This window comes from Hemiscyllium ocellatum, chromosome 5 (genome assembly GCF_020745735.1).
Source record: "Hemiscyllium ocellatum isolate sHemOce1 chromosome 5, sHemOce1.pat.X.cur, whole genome shotgun sequence".
Lineage (NCBI taxonomy): Eukaryota > Metazoa > Chordata > Chondrichthyes > Orectolobiformes > Hemiscylliidae > Hemiscyllium > Hemiscyllium ocellatum.
The window spans coordinates 142,212,946-142,229,960 of NC_083405.1; the positions used below are offsets into that span (position 1 = coordinate 142,212,946).

At 56.4% G+C, this 17,015-nt stretch overlaps 1 protein-coding gene across 1 annotated transcript in view; it reads left to right on the forward strand.

Moving 5' to 3' along the window:
* LOC132816261 (microtubule-actin cross-linking factor 1, isoforms 6/7-like) overlaps positions 1-17,015 on the forward strand; it is a 69,084-nt gene that overhangs the window by 34,029 nt on the left and 18,040 nt on the right. Inside the window, exons 8-9 of the mRNA XM_060825758.1 lie at positions 1,626-1,743; positions 3,000-3,178. Of these exons, the coding sequence (XP_060681741.1) occupies positions 1,626-1,743; positions 3,000-3,178 (297 nt within the window). The remainder of the gene's footprint in view (positions 1-1,625; positions 1,744-2,999; positions 3,179-17,015) is intronic.

A 17,015-nucleotide genomic window follows, 5' to 3' on the forward strand; every position in this document is an offset into this window, starting at 1 on the left:
GAGTGTGGAGCATGCTAATATGCTGAAGTATTTTGAGATGAAGAAAGAAATAGCGTTTGATCACTTAAAGAGCATTAAGGTGAATAAGTCCCCAGGGCCTGATGGTATCTACCCCAGGTTATTGAGATGCAAGAGAAGAGATTGCTGGGACCTTGACCAAGATCTTTGTATCCTCACTAGCCAATGGAGAGGTCCCAGAGGACTGGGGATTAGCTAATGTTGTTCCTCTGTTCGAGAAGGGAAATCAGGATAATCCTGATAGGAAACTATAGACTGGTGAGTCTCACATCGGTGGTTGGGAAGCTATTGGAGAGACTTCTTAGGGATAGGATTTACACACATTTGAAAAAGCATGACCTAATTAGGGACAGTCAGCATGGCTTTGTGGAGGGCAGGTCATGTCTTACTAACTCGATTGAATTTTTCATGGAGGTGACAAAGGTGATTAATGAGTATAGAGCGGTGGATGTTATCACATGGAATTTCGATTAAGATGCAAGGGATCCACAGTGACGTGGCAGTGTATATTTAGAATTGGCTTGCCTCACAGAAGGCAGAGGGTAGCGGTGGAAGGGTGTTTGTCAGGCTGGGGGTCTGTGACTAGTGGCGTTCTGCAGGGATCTGTCCTGGGACCTCTCTGCTGGTTGTGACATATAAATGACTTGGATACAAGTGTAGATGGGTGGGTTAGTAAGTTTGCAGATGATGGTCTGTACTGCTCTGATATGTTCTATGATAGAAAGATCAGTGGAGTTGATGGTAGTGCACACGGCTGTCAAAGGATACAGTGGGATAGAGATCAGTTACAGATGTGGGCAGAGAAATGGCAGATGGAGTTTAAGTGTGAGGTGCTGCATTTTGGGAGATCAAATGTTAAAGAAAAGTAAACAGTTAATAACAGGACCCTGATCAGCATTAATGTACAGAGGGATTCTGGGGTTCAAGTCCATAGCTCCCTGAGAGTGGCCACACAATTAGATAGGGTGGTGAAGAAGGTGTATGGCATACTTGTCTTTATTGGTCAGGGCACTGAGTACAAGAGTCAGGATGTCATGTTACAGCTTCCTAAGACTTTGGTTAGGCCGTGCTTAGAATATTGTGTTCAGTTCTAGTTGCCACATTACAGGAAGGATGTGGAGACTTTGGAGAGGGTACAGAAGAGGTTTACCAGGATGCTGCCTGGATTAGAGGGTGTGAGCTATAAGGAGAGGCTGGAAAAACTAGGGCTGTTTTCTCTGGAGCAGCAGAGGCTGAGGGGAGACTTGATAGAAGTCGATAAAATAATGAGATGCAGAGACAGAATCTTTTTCCCAGAGTTGAAATGTCAAAAACTAGACAGGCATGCATTTAAGGTGAGAGGGGAAAGTTCAAAGGAGATGTGTGGGACAAGATTTTTTTACACAGACAGTGGTAGGAGTCTGGATCACACTACCATGGGGTGGTGGAGGCAGATACGATAAGGGTGTTTAAGGGGCTTTTAGATAAACACATGAATATGCAAGGAATGGAGGGATATGGACTGAGGGCAGGCAGAAGGGATTAGTTTAATTTGGTGTCATGTTCAGTACAACATGGCCAAACAGCCTAGTCCTTAGCTGTACTGTTCTATGTTTATCTTTTTGCAGTTTGGTGACTCTAAGCAACTGAGGATGGTACGGATTCTCCGCAGTACGGTGATGGTGCGAGTGGGAGGGGGGTGGAGTCCACTCGATGAGTTCCTCGTGAAGAATGATCCTTGCAGAGGTTGGTGAAGGTCATAGATGTGACCATGTGACTAAAGATTCAAAACCATAGGTCCTTATGGAATCCTTGAATAGAAAAAAAACCAAAATTGATCTTGCCTGAGTTGTGAAGTCACATTAATCCAGGAAGCTCTGAGGAATATTCACTTATTTCTTATGAGCTGGGATTCTTTCCTCAAAACACTCTCGTTTTATATTTAGTTAAAGAATGATTGAGAAAGTAAAAATCCAAACACAGCTTTCCAGAGTCCCTTGACTCTACAGTCCTACAGCACCAAGACAGGCCCTTCACCCCAAACTGGGCAATGCCAAAAAGTCCAGCAACTTCCAAGCACGCAGGCTGCTGCCCAACAAAGCCCATTCACGTCAGTCATCACCGGTTCAATCTATGGCTTCTCATTCTCTACATTCTGTGGTTGACTGGCCAGCAACTGACGCCCCCCCTTGACTGACCAATCACATCCTGTTGCTGAAACATCTGCATTGTTCAATAATGAATCTGCAATCACATTTCTCGACCAATTCCCGTGTTCAATTACCAAATTCCTTGTTCTTTTATTTTAAAACAAGCTGCTGTTCAAAGCTCCATTCTCAACTTCAGCTCACAGTTCGAAATCAAAAATTCAAAAAATTAAAGAGAAGTGGTGACGGCCTCAACAAGATGTGGCACAACATTCCAGGCTCTGGGCCAACTGCCACAAAGTGCAACTCCGTCAATTCTAAACTGCGGTCAACCCTCAAGCTTGCTGCTTTGATATGCAATTTTGTCTGTTGCCTCTTTGCACCTAATATTATCCCTAATTTCATTGGTAAGCCATGGTTGAACCACCTCTCTCCTGTGATGTTTTGTGTCAGATAGAGTGTAATTCCTGCACATGATCTTTTCCTATCCATTACCAGTGCCTTTTAGTCAGTTTCCCCAATCCATCATTGCCAACTTCTTTTATTTAAATACAGAAATGCTCCTCTCTACTTCCAAATGTCCTACCACTCAATTCATCACCTTTCACTTTCAAGATTAAATTCCATTTGCCTCTGTTCAGCCATCGAGATTGTTTTATTTGTCAAAAGCATTTCTCTCACTATCTGCAACACCATCAATTTTCACTAACCTGCAAATTTACTGCTTTAGTCTCCTATCCATACCGAGATCATTCAAATACACAACCAACAGCAGGGGGAATCTCTCTCAGGCCCCTTGTTTCATCAGTAAGAATGGGGGATTCTTTTGTTAACAGCACACCTTAATTTGAACAGTGAAAGGTCGGACCAACCTTAAAATTAAGGAGAAGTACCTGGTTCCTGACAGCTACGGAATTGGGACAGTGAAATCTGGGAACCAGACACGGCCCCACTCCCAAGGGGGTTCTCCAAGCCGGAAGAACGCAAGTGTGGCCTCCTTCAACTCAGCACCTAACAGCCCACTACCACGAAAGGTACATTTCTTTATCCCAAAGGCTCAATAGAGATGGTTGGTGTTAAACCCCTTGTTAATGTATAAATCCATCTGCAGTAAATACATGAGAGCTTCCTGCTTGTTTGCATTACTTTAATGTTCGATTGAAGAGGCTAACAAGTGGACACTGGCTACACTCCCAATTTTAAACCATTCTTACCAACAACCAGCATTTATTCAGTAATACAAGCAAAGCAGTGCCTAAAATAATTGAGCAATTAAAAATCAGACAATGTGGCACCAGGAGAGATCAGGGCTGATGGGATGACAGCGTTGCGACATAGGGAAAAAAAACTGCAGATGCTGGAATCCAAAATAGACAGGCAGAAGGCTGAGGGAACACAGCAAGGCAGGCAGCATCAGGAGGGAGAGGGACACAGCAAGGCAGGCAGCATCAGGAGGGAGAGGGACACAGCAAGGCAGGCAGCATCAGGAGGCTGGGAGAACACAGCAAGGCAGGCAGCATCAGGAGGGAGAGGGACACAGCAAGGCAGGCAGCATCAGGAGGGAGACGAACACAGGAAGGCAGGCAGCATCAGGAGGAAGGGGAACACACCAAGGCAGGCAGCAGCAGGAGGAAGGGGAACACATCAAGGCTGGAAGCATCAGGAGGCAGAGAGAACACAGCAAGGCAGGCAGCATCAGGAGGGAGAGGAACACAGCAAGGCAGGCAGCATCAGGAGGGAGAGGAACACAGCAAGGCAGGCAGCATCAGGAGGGAGAGGGACACAGCAAGGCAGGCAGCATCATGAGGGAGAGGAACACAGCAAGGCAGGCAGCATCAGGAGGGAGAGGGACACAGCAAGGCAGGAAGCATCAGGAGGGAGAAGGAACACAGCAATGCAGGCAGTATCAGGTTAAAGGGGAACACAGCAAGGCAGGCAGCATCAGGAGGCTGGGAGAACACAGCAACGCAGGCAGCATCAGGAGGCTGGGGAAACACAGCAAGGCAGGCAGTATCAGGAGGGAGAGGGACACAGCAAGGCAGGAAGCATCAGGAGGGAGAAGGAACACAGCAATGCAGGCAGTATCAGGTTAAAGGGGAACACAGCAAGGCAGGCAGCATCAGGAGGGGGAGGGCCACAGCAAGGCAGGCAGCATCAGGAGGGAGAGGAACACAGCAAGGCAGGCAGTATCAGGAGGGAGAAGGAACACAGCAAGGCAGGCAGCATCAGGAGGCTGGGGAAACACAGCAAGGCAGGCAGTATCAGGAGGGGGAGGGCCACAGCAAGGCAGGTGGCATCAGGAGGGAGAAGGAACACAGCAAGGCAGGCAATATCAGGACGAAGGGGAACACAGCAGGGCAGGCAGCATCAGGAGGGAGAGGAACACAGCAAGGCAGGCAGTATCAGGAGGAAGGGGAACACAGCAAGGCAGGCAGCATCAGAAGGGAGAGGGAGACAGCAAGGCAGGAAGCAAAAGGAGGGAGAGGAACACAGCAAGGCAGGTAGCATCTGGAGGGAGAGGGACACAACAACGCAGGCAGTATCAGGAGGGAGAGGAACACAGCAAGGCAAGCAGCATCAGGAGGGAGAAGGAACACAGCAAGGCAGGCAGTATCAGGAGGGAGAGGGACACAACAAGGCAGGCAGCATCAGGAGGGTGGGGAACTCAGCAAGGCAGGGAGCATCAGGAGGGAGAGGAACACAGCAAGGCAGGCAGCATAAGGAGGGAAAGGAACACAGCAAGGCAGGCAGCATCAGGAGGGAGAGGGACACAGCAAGGCAGGCAGCATCAAGAGGGAGAGGGACACAACAAGACAGGCAGCATCAGGAGTCTGGGGGAACACAGCAAGGCAGGCAGTATCAGGAGGAAAGGGAACACAACAAGGCAGGCAGCATCAGGAGGAAGGGGAAAACAGCAAGGCAGGCAGCATCAGTCGGAAGGGGAACACAGCAAGGCAGGCACCATCAGTCGGAAGGGGAACACAGCAAGGCAGGCAGCATCTGGAGGGAGAGGGACACAACAAGGCAGGCAGCATCAGGAGGGTGGGGGAGTCAGCAAGGCAGGCAGCGTTAGGAGGGAGAGGAACACAGCAAGGCAGGCAGCATCAGGAGGGAGAGGGACACACCAAGGCAGGCAGTATCTGGAGGAAGGGGAACACAGCAAGGCAGGCGGCATCAGGAGGAAGGGGAACACAGCAAGGCAGGCAGTATCAGGAGGAAGGGGAACACAGCAAGGCAGGCAGCATCAGGAGGAAGGTGAACACAGCAAAGCAGGCAGTATCAGGAGGAAGGGGAACACAGCAAGGCAGGCGGCATCAGGAGGAAGGGAAACACAGCAAGGCAGGCAGCATCAGGAGGGAGAGGGAGACAGCAAGGCAGGAAGCAAAAGGAGGGAGAGGAACACAGCAAGGCAGGTAGCATCTGGAGGGAGAGGGACACAACAACGCAGGCAGTATCAGGAGGGAGAGGAACACAGCAAGGCAGGCAGTATCAGGAGGGAGAGGGACACAACAAGGCAGGCAGCATCAGGAGGGAGAAGGAACACAGCAAGGCAGGCAGTATCAGGAGGGAGAGGGACACAACAAGGCAGGCAGCATCAGGAGGGTGGGGGACTCAGCAAGGCAGGGAGCATCAGGAGGGAGAGGAACACAGCAAGGCAGGCAGCATAAGGAGGGAAAGGAACACAGCAAGGCAGGCAGCATCAGGAGGGAGAGGGACACAGCAAGGCAGGCAGCATCAAGAGGGAGAGGGACACAACAAGACAGGCAGCATCAGGAGTCTGGGGGAACACAGCAAGGCAGGCAGTATCAGGAGGAAAGGGAACACAACAAGGCAGGCAGCATCAGGAGGAAGGGGAACACAGCAAGGCAGGCAGCATCAGTAGGAAGGGGAACACAGCAAGGCAGGCAGCATCTGGAGGGAGAGGGACACAACAAGGCAGGCAGCATCAGGAGGGTGGGGGAGTCAGCAAGGCAGGCAGCGTTATGAGGGAGAGGAACACAGCAAGGCAGGCAGCATCAGGAGGGTGGGGAACACAGCAAGGCAGGCAGTATCAGGAGGAAGGGGAACACAGCAAGGCAGGCAGCATCAGGAGGAAGGTGAACACAGCAAAGCAGGCAGTATCAGGAGGAAGGGAAACACAGCAAGGCAGTCAGTATCAGGAGGAAGGGGAACACAGCAAGGCAGGCATCATCAGGAGGGGGAGGAACACAGCAAGGCAGGCAGCATCAGGAGGGGGAGGAACACAGCAAGGCAGGCAGCATCAGGAGGAAGGGGGACACAGCAAGGAAGGCAGCATCAGGAATTTCGGGGAACACAGCAACGCGGGCAGCATCAGGAGGGAGGGGAACACAGCAAGGCAGGCAGTATCAGGAGGAAGGGCGACACACCAAGGCAGGCAGCATCAGGAGGGTGGGGGACTCAGCAAGGCAGGCAGCATCTGGAGGGACAGGAACACAGCAAGGCAGGCAGCATCAGGAGGGAGAGGGACACAACAAGGCAGGCAGCATCAGGAGGGTGGGGGACTCAGCAAGGCAGGCAACATCAGGAGGGAGAGGGATACAACAAGGCAGGCAGCATCAGGAGATGGAGGAACCCAGAGAGCAGGCAGCATCAGGAGGCAGGGGGACACAGCAAGGAAGGCAGCATCAGGAATTTCGGGGAACACAGCAACGCGGGCAGCATCAGGAGGGAGGGGAACACAGCAAGGCAGGCAGTATCAGGAGGCAGGGTAACACAGCAAGGCAGGCAGTATCAGGAGGAAGGGGAACACAGCAAGGCAGGCAGCATCAGGAGGGAGAGGAACACAGCAAGACAGGCAGCATCAGGAGGCTGGGGGAACACAGCAAGGCAGGCAGCATCAGGAGGAAGGGGAACACAGCAAGGCAGGCAGCATCTGGAGGGAGAGGGACACAACAAGGCAGGCAGCATCAGGAGGGAGAGTTACGCAGCAAGGCAGGCAGCATCAGGAGGGAGAGGAACCCAGAGAGCTGGCAGCATCAGGAGGGAGAGGGACACACCAAGGCAGGCAGTATCAGGAGGAAGGGGAACACAGCAAAGCAGGCCGTATCAGGAGGAAGGGGAACACAGCAAGGCAGGCAGCATCAGGAGGGAGAGGGACACAGCAAGGCAGGCAGCATCAGGAGGGAGAGGGACACAGCAGGTCAGGCAGCATCAGGAGGGTGGGGGACTCAGCAAGGCAGGCAGCATCAGGAGGGACAGGAACACAGCAAGGCAGGCAGCATGTGGAGGGAGAGGGACACAACAAGGCAGGCAGCATCAGGAGGGTGGGGGACTCAGCAAGGCAGGCAGCATCAGGAGGGACAGGAACACAGCAAGGCAGGCAGCATGTGGAGGGAGAGGGACACAACAAGGCAGGCAGCATCAGGAGGGTGGGGGACTCAGCAAGGCAGGCAACATCAGGAGGGAGAGGGATACAACAAGGCAGGCAGCATCAGGAGATGGGGGAACCCAGAGAGCAGGCAGCATCAGGAGGCAGGGGGACACAGCAAGGAAGGCAGCATCAGGAATTTCGGGGAACACAGCAACACGGGCAGCATCAGGAGGGAGGGGAACACAGCAAGGCAGGCAGTATCAGGAGGCAGGGTAACACAGCAAGGCAGGCAGTATCAGGAGGAAGGGCGACACACCAAGGCAGGCAGCATCGGGAGGGAGAGGAAAACACTGCAAGACAGGCAGAATCAGGAGGGGGAGGGGCAGAGCAAGGCAGGCAGCATCAGGAAGCTGGGAGAACACAGCAAGGCAGGCAGCATCAGGAGGGAGAGGAACATAGCAAGGCAGGCAGCATCAGGAGGCTGGGGAAACACAGCAGGGCAGGCAGCATCAGGAGGGAGAGGAACACAGCAAGGCAAGCAGTATCAGGAGGGAGAGGGACACAACAAGGCAGGCAGCATCAGGAGGTAGGGGAACACATCAAGGCAGGCAGCATCAGGAGGGTGGGGGACTCAGCAAGGCAGGCAGCCTCAGGAGGGAGAGGAACACAGCAAGGCATGCAGCATCAAGAGGAAGGGGGAGACAGCAAGGAAGGCAGCATCAGGAAGGAGAGGGACACAGCAACGCGGGCAGCATCAGGAGGGAGAAGGAACACAGCAAGGCAGGCAGCATCGGGGGGAAGAGGGACACAGCAAGGCAGGCAGCATCAGGAGGCCGGGATAACACAGCAAGACAGGCAGTATCAGGAGGGAGCGAGAGAGCAAGGCAGGCAGCATCAGGAGGAAGGGGAACACAGCAAGGCAGGCAGTATCAGAAGGAAGGGCGACACAGCAAGGCAGGCAGCATCGGCAGGCTGGAGGAACACAGCAAGGCAGGCAACATCAGGAGGGAGAGGAAAACACTGCAAGACAGGCAGAATCCGGAAGGGGAGGGACACAGCAAGGCAGGCAGCATCAGGAGGCTGGGAGAACACAGCAAGGCAGGCAGCATCAGGAGGGAGAGGGACACAGCAAGGCAGGCAGCATCAGGAGGGAGAGGGACAGAGCAAGGCAGGCAGCATCGGGGGAGAGAGAAGGAACACAGCAAGGCAGGCAGCATCAGGAGGGAGAGGGACACAGCAAGGCAGGCAGTATCAGGAGGAAGGGGAACACAGCAAGGCAGGCAGCATCAGGAGGGAGAGGAACACAGCAAGGCAGGCAGCATCAGGAGGGAGAGGGACACAGCATGGCAGGCAGTATCAGGAGGAAGGGGAACACAGCAAGGCAGGCAGCATCAGAAGCGAGTGGGACACAGCAAGGCAGGCAGCATCAGGAGGCAGGGGGAACACAGCACGGCAGGCAGCATCAGGAGGCTGGGGGAACACAGCAAGGCAGGCAGCATCAGGAGGGAGAAGGAACACAGCAAGGCAGGCAGCATCAGAAGGGAGAGGGACACAGCAAGTCAGGCAGCATCAGGAGGGAGAGCGAACACAGCAAGGCAGGCAGCATCAGGAGGGAGAGTTACGCAGCAAGGCAGGCAGCATCAGGAGGGAAAGGAACACCAGCAAGGCAGGCAGCATCTGGAGGGAGAGGGACACAACAAGGCAGGCAGCATCAGGAGGGAGAGTTACGCAGCAAGGCAGGCAGCATCAGGAGGGAGAGGAACCCAGAGAGCTGGCAGCATCAGGAGGGAGAGGGACACACCAAGGCAGGCAGTATCAGGAGGAAGGGGAACACAGCAAGGCAGGCAGCATCAGGAGGAAGGGGAACACAGCAAGGCAGGCAGCATCTGGAGGGAGAGGGACACAACAAGGCAGGCAGCATCAGGAGGGAGAGTTACGCAGCACGGCAGGCAGCATCAGGAGGGAGAGGAACCCAGAGAGCTGGCAGCATCAGGAGGGAGAGGGACACACCAAGGCAGGCAGCATCAGGAGGAAGGGGAACACAGCAAGGCAGGCAGCATCAGGAGGAAGGGGAACACAGCAAGGCAGGCAGCATCTGGAGGGAGAGGGACACAACAAGGCAGGCAGCATCAGGAGGGAGAGTTACGCAGCAAGACAGGCAGCATCAGGAGGGAGAGGAACACAGAGAGCTGGCAGCATCAGGAGGGAGAGGGACACACCAAGGCAGGCAGTATCAGGAGGAAGGGGAACACAGCAAGGCAGGCAGCATCAGGAGGGAGAGGAACACAGCAAGACAGGCAGCATCAGGAGGCTGGGGGAACACAGCAAGGCAGGCAGCATCAGGAGGAAGGGGAACACAGCAAGGCAGGCAGCATCTGGAGGGAGAGGGACACAACAAGGCAGGCAGCATCAGGAGGGAGAGTTACGCAGCAAGGCAGGCAGCATCAGGAGGGAGAGGAACCCAGAGAGCTGGCAGCATCAGGAGGGACAGGAACACAGCAAGGCAGGCAGCATCTGGAGGGAGAGGGACACAACAAGGCAGGCAGCATCAGGAGGGAGAGTTACGCAGCAAGGCAGGCAGCATCAGGAGGGAGAGGAACCCAGAGAGCTGGCAGCATCAGGAGGGAGAGGGACACACCAAGGCAGGCAGTATCAGGAGGAAGGGGAACACAGCAAGGCAGGCAGCAGCAGGAGGAAGGTGAACACAGCAAGGCAGGCAGTATCAGGAGGAAGGGGAACACAGCAAGGCAGGCAGCATCAGGAGGGAGAGGGACACAGCAAGGCAGGCAGCATCAGGAGGGAGAGGGACACAGCAAGTCAGGCAGCATCAGGAGGGTGGGGGACTCAGCAAGGCAGGCAGCATCAGGAGGGACAGGAACACAGCAAGGCAGGCAGCATCTGGAGGGAGAGGGACACAACAAGGCAGGCAGCATCAGGAGGGTGGGGGACTCAGCAAGGCAGGCAGCATCAGGAGGGACAGGAACACAGCAAGGCAGGCAACATCAGGAGGGAGAGGGATACAACAAGGCAGGCAGCATCAGGAGATGGGGGAACCCAGAGAGCAGGCAGCATCAGGAGGCAGGGGGACACAGCAAGGCTGGCAGCATCAGGAAGCTGGGAGAACACAGCAAGGCAGGCAGCATCAGTAGGGAGAGGAACATAGCAAGGCAGGCAGCATCAGGAGGCTGGGGAAACACAGCAGGGCAGGCAGCATCAGGAGGGAGAGGAACACAGCAAGGCAAGCAGTATCAGGAGGGAGAGGGACACAACAAGGCAGGCAGCATCAGGAGGTAGGGGAACACATCAAGGCAGGCAGCATCAGGAGGGTGGGGGACTCAGCAAGGCAGGCAGCCTCAGGAGGGAGAGGAACACAGCAAGGCATGCAGCATCAAGAGGAAGGGGGAGACAGCAAGGAAGGCAGCATCAGGAAGGAGAGGGACACAGCAACGCGGGCAGCATCAGGAGGGAGAAGGAACACAGCAAGGCAGGCAGCATCAGGGGGGAAGAGGGACACAGCAAGGCAGGCAGCATCAGGGGGGAAGAGGGACACAGCAAGGCAGGCAGCATCAGGAGGCCAGGGTAACACAGCAAGACAGGCAGTATCAGGAGGGAGCGAGAGAGCAAGGCAGGCAGCATCAGGAGGAAGGGGAACACAGCAAGGCAGGCAGTATCAGAAGGAAGGGCGACACAGCAAGGCAGGCAGCATCGGCAGGCTGGAGGAACACAGCAAGGCAGGCAACATCAGGAGGGAGAGGAAAACACTGCAAGACAGGCAGAATCCGGAAGGGGAGGGACACAGCAAGGCAGGCAGCATCAGGAGGCTGGGAGAACACAGCAAGGCAGGCAGCATCAGGAGGGAGAGGGACACAGCAAGGCAGGCAGCATCGGGGGAGAGAGAAGGAACACAGCAAGGCAGGCAGCATCAGGAGGGAGAGGGACACAGCAAGGCAGGCAGCATCAGGAGGGAGAGGAACACAGCAAGGCAGGCAGCATCAGGAGGGAGAGGGACACAGCATGGCAGGCAGTATCAGGAGGAAGGGGAACACAGCAAGGCAGGCAGCATCAGAAGCGAGTGGGACACAGCAAGGCAGGCAGCATCAGGAGGCAGGGGGAACACAGCACGGCAGGCAGCATCAGGAGGCTGGGGGAACACAGCAAGGCAGGCAGCATCAGGAGGGAGAAGGAACACAGCAAGGCAGGCAGCATCAGAAGGGAGAGGGACACAGCAAGTCAGGCAGCATCAGGAGGGAGAGCGAACACAGCAAGGCAGGCAGCATCAGGAGATGGAGGAACCCAGAGAGCAGGCAGCATTGGGAGGCAGGGGGAACACAGCAAGGCAGGCAGTATCAGGAGGAAGGAGAACACAGCAAGGCAGGCAGTATCAGGAGGAAGGGGAACACAGCAAAGCAGGCAGTATCAGGAGGAAGGGGAACACAGCAAGGCAGGCAGTATCAGGAGGAAGGGGGACACAGCAAGGAAGGCAGCATCAGGAAGGAGAGGGACACAGCAAGGCAGGCAGCATCAGGAATTTGGGGGAACACAGCAATGCGGCAGCATCAGGAGGGTGAAGGAACACAGCAAGGCAGGCAGTATCAGGGGGGAAGGGGGACACAGCAAGGCAGGCAGCATCAGGAGGCCGGGGGAACACAGCAAGACAGGCAGTATCAGGAGGGAGCGAGAGAGCAAGGCAGGCAGCATCAGGAGGAAGGGGAACACAGCAAGGCAGGCAGTATCAGAAGGAAGGGCGACACAGCAAGGCAGGCAGCATCGGGAGGCTGGGGGAACACAGCAAGGCAGGCAACATCAGGAGAGAGAAGGAACACAGCAAGGCAGGCAGTATCAGGAGGAAGGGGAACACAGCAAGGCAGGCAGCATCAGAAGCAAGTGGGACACAGCAAGGCAGGCAGCATCAGGAGGCAGGGGGAACACAGCAAGGCAGGCAGCATCAGGAGGCTGGGGAACACAGCAAGGCAGGCAGCATCAGGAGGGAGAAGGAACACAGCAAGGCAGGCAGCATCAGGAGGGAGAGGGACACAGCAAGGCAGGCAGCATCAGGAGGGAGAGGAACACAGCAAGGCAGGCAGCATCAGGAGGGAGAGGAACACCAGCAAGGCAGGCAGCATCAGGAGGGAGAGGAACACAGCAAGGCAGGCAGCATCAGGAGGGAGAGGGACACAGCAAGGCAGGCAGCATCAGGAGGGAGAGGAACACAGCAAGACAGGCAGCATCAGGAGGCTGGGGAACACAGCAAGGCAGGCAGCATCAGAGGAAGGGGAACACAGAAAGGCAGGCAGCATCTGGAGGGAGAGGGACACAACAAGGCAGGCAGCATCAGGAGGGAGAGTTACGCAGCAAGGCAGGCAGCATCAGGAGGGAGAGGGACACAGCAAGGCAGGCAGCATCAGGAGGGAGAGGAACACCAGCAAGGCAGGCAGCATCAGGAGGGAGAGGAACACAGCAAGGCAGGCAGCATCTGGAGGGAGAGGGACACAACAAGGCAGGCAGCATCAGGAGGGAGAGTTACGCAGCAAGGCAGGCAGCATCAGGAGGGAGAGGAACCCAGAGAGCTGGCAGCATCAGGAGGGAGAGGGACACACCAAGGCAGGCAGTATCAGGAGGAAGGGGAACACAGCAAGGCAGGCAGCAGCAGGAGGAAGGTGAACACAGCAAGGCAGGCAGTATCAGGAGGAAGGGGAACACAGCAAAGCAGGCCGTAACAGGAGGAAGGGGAACACAGCAAGGCAGGCAGCATCAGGAGGGAGAGGGACACAGATAGGCAGGCAGCATCAGGAGGGAGAGGGACACAGCAAGTCAGGCAGCATCAGGAGGGTGGGGGACTCAGCAAGGCAGGCAGCATCAGGAGGGACAGGAACACAGCAAGGCAGGCAGCATCTGGAGGGAGAGGGACACAACAAGGCAGGCAGCATCAGGAGGGTGGGGGACTCAGCAAGGCAGGCAGCATCAGGAGGGACAGGAACACAGCAAGGCAGGCAACATCAGGAGGGAGAGGGATACAACAAGGCAGGCAGCATCAGGAGATGGAGGAACCCAGAGAGCAGGCAGCATCAGGAGGCAGGGGGAACTCAGCAAGGCAGTCAGTATCAGGAGGAAGGAGAACACAACAAAGCAGGCAGTATCAGGAGGAAGGGGAACACAGCAAGGCAGGCAGCATCAGGAGGAAGGGGGACAAAGCAAGGCAGGCAGCATCAGGAGGGGGAGGAACACAGCAAGGCAGGCAGCATCAGGAAGGAGAGGATCAGAGCAAGGCAGGCAGCATCAAGAGGGCGAGGAACACAGCAAGGCATGCAGCATCAAGAGCAAGGGGGACACAGCAAGGAAGGCAGCATCAGGAATTTGGGGGAACACAGCAACGCGGGCAGGATCAGGAGGGAGAGGGACACAGCAAGGCAAGCAGCATCAGGAGGAAGGGGAACACAGCAAGGCAGGCAGTTTTAGGAGGAAGGGCGACACAGCAAGGCAGGCAGCATCGGGAAGGAGAGGAAAACACTGCAAGACAGGCAGAATCAGGAGGGGGCGGGACACAGCAAGGCAGGCAGCATCAGGAGGCTGGGGAACACAGCAAGGCAGGCAGCATCAGGAGGGTGGGGGACACAGCAAGGCAGGCAGCATCAGGAGGGAGAGGGACACAGCAAGGCAGGCAGTATCAGGAGGGAGAGGAACACAACAAGGCAGGCAGCATCAGGAGACTGGGGGAAACACAGCAAGGCAGGCAGCATAAGGAGGCTGGGGTAACACAGCAAGACAGGCAGTATCAGGAGGGAGCGAGACAGCAAGGCAGGCAGCATCAGGAGGGAGAAGGAACACAGCAAGACAGGCAGTATCAGGAGGGAGAGGGACACAGCAAGGCCGGCAGCATCAGGAGGGAGAAGGAACACAGCAGGGCAGGCAGCATCAGGAGGAAGGGGAACACAGCAAGGCAGGCAGCATCAGGAGGGAGAAGGAACACAGCAAGACAGGCAGTATCAGGAGGAAGGGGAACACAGCAAGGCAGGCAGCATCAGGAAGCTAGGAGAACACAGCAAGGCAGGCAGCATCAGTAGGGACAGGGACACAGCAAGGCAGGCAGCATCAGGAGGGAGAGGAACACAGCAAGGCAGGCAGCATCAGTAGGGAGAGGGACACAGCAAGGCAGGCAGCATCAGGAGGGAGAGGAACACAGCAAGGCAGGCAGCATCAGTAGGGACAGGGACACAGCAAGGCAGGCAGCATCAGGAGGGAGAGGAACACAGCAAGGCAGGCAGCATCAGGAGGGAGAGGGACACAGCAAGGCACGCAGAATCAGGAAGGGGCGGGACACAGCAAGGCAGGCAGCATCAGGAGGCTGGGGGAACACAGCAAGGCAGGCAGCATCAGGAGGGTGGGGGACTCAGCAAGGCAGGCAGCATCAGGAGGGAGAGGGACACAGCAAGGCAGGCAGTATCAGGAGGGAGAGGAACACAACAAGGCAGGCAGCATCAGGAGACTGGGGGAAACACAGCAAGGCAGGCAGCATAAGGAGGCTGGGGTAACACAGCAAGACAGGCAGTATCAGGAGGGAGCGAGACAGCAAGGCAGGCAGCATCAGGAGGGAGAAGGAACACAGCAAGACAGGCAGTATCAGGAGGGAGAGGGACACAGCAAGGCCGGCAGCATCAGGAGGGAGAAGGAACACAGCAGGGCAGGCAGTATCAGGAGGAAGGGGAACACAGCAAGGCAGGCAGCATCAGGAGGGAGAAGGAACACAGCAAGGCAGGCAGTATCAGGAGGAAGGGGAACACAGCAAGGCAGGCAGCATCAGGAAGCTAGGAGAACACAGCAAGGCAGGCAGCATCAGTAGGGAGAGGGACACAGCAAGGCAGGCAGCATCAGGAGGGAGAGGAACACAGCAAGGCAGGCAGCATCAGTAGGGACAGGGACACAGCAAGGCAGGCAGCATCAGGAGGGAGAGGAACACAGCAAGGCAGGCAGCATCAGTAGGGACAGGGACACAGCAAGGCAGGCAGCATCAGGAGGGAGAGGGACACAGCAAGGCAGGCAGCATCAGGAGGGAGAGGGACACAGCAAGGCAGGCAGCATCAGGAGGGAGAAGGAACACAGCAAGGCAGGCACTATCAGGAGGAATGGGGAACACAGCAGGGCAGGCAGCATCAGGAGGGAGTGGGACACAGCAAGGCAGGCAGCATCAGGAGGGAGAGGGACACAACAAGGCAGGCAGCATCAGGAGGGAGAGGGACACAGCAGGGCAGGCAGTATCAGGAGGAAGGGGAACACAGCAAGGCCGGCAGCATCAGGAGGGAGAAGGAACACAGCAAGGCAGGCAGCATCAGGAGGGAGAGGAACACAGCAAGGCAGGCAGCATCAGGAGGGTGGGGGACTCAGCAAGGCAGGCAGCATCAGGAGGGTGGGGGACTCAGCAAGGCAGGCAGCATCAGGAGGGAGAGGGACACAGCAAGGCAGGCAGTATCAGGAGGGAGAGGAACACAACAAGGCAGGCAGCATCAGGAGACTGGGGGAAACACAGCAAGGCAGGCAGCATAAGGAGGCTGGGGTAACACAGCAAGACAGGCAGTATCAGGAGGGAGCGAGACAGCAAGGCAGGCAGCATCAGGAGGGAGAAGGAACACAGCAAGACAGGCAGTATCAGGAGGGAGAGGGACACAGCAAGGCCGGCAGCATCAGGAGGGAGAAGGAACACAGCAGGCAGGCAGTATCAGGAGGAAGGGGAACACAGCAAGGCAGGCAGCATCAGGAGGGAGAAGGAACACAGCAAGACAGGCAGTATCAGGAGGAAGGGGAACACAGCAAGGCAGGCAGCATCAGGAAGCTAGGAGAACACAGCAAGGCAGGCAGCATCAGTAGGGACAGGGACACAGCAAGGCAGGCAGCATCAGGAGGGAGAGGAACACAGCAAGGCAGGCAGCATCAGTAGGGACAGGGACACAGCAAGGCAGGCAGCATCAGGAGGGAGAGGAACACAGCAAGGCAGGCAGCATCAGTAGGGACAGGGACACAGCAAGGCAGGCAGCATCAGGAGGGAGAGGAACACAGCAAGGCAGGCAGCATCAGGAGGGAGAGGGACACAGCAAGGCACGCAGAATCAGGAAGGGGCGGGACACAGCAAGGCAGGCAGCATCAGGAGGCTGGGGAACACAGCAAGGCAGGCAGCATCAGGAGGGTGGGGGACTCAGCAAGGCAGGCAGCATCAGGAGGGAGAGGGACACAGCAAGGCAGGCAGTATCAGGAGGGAGAGGAACACAACAAGGCAGGCAGCATCAGGAGACTGGGGGAAACACAGCAAGGCAGGCAGCATAAGGAGGCTGGGGTAACACAGCAAGACAGGCAGTATCAGGAGGGAGCGAGACAGCAAGGCAGGCAGCATCAGGAGGGAGAAGGAACACAGCAAGACAGGCAGTATCAGGAGGGAGAGGGACACAGCAAGGCCGGCAGCATCAGGAGGGAGAAGGAACACAGCAGGGCAGGCAGTATCAGGAGGAAGGGGAACACAGCAAGGCAGGCAGCATCAGGAGGGAGAAGGAACA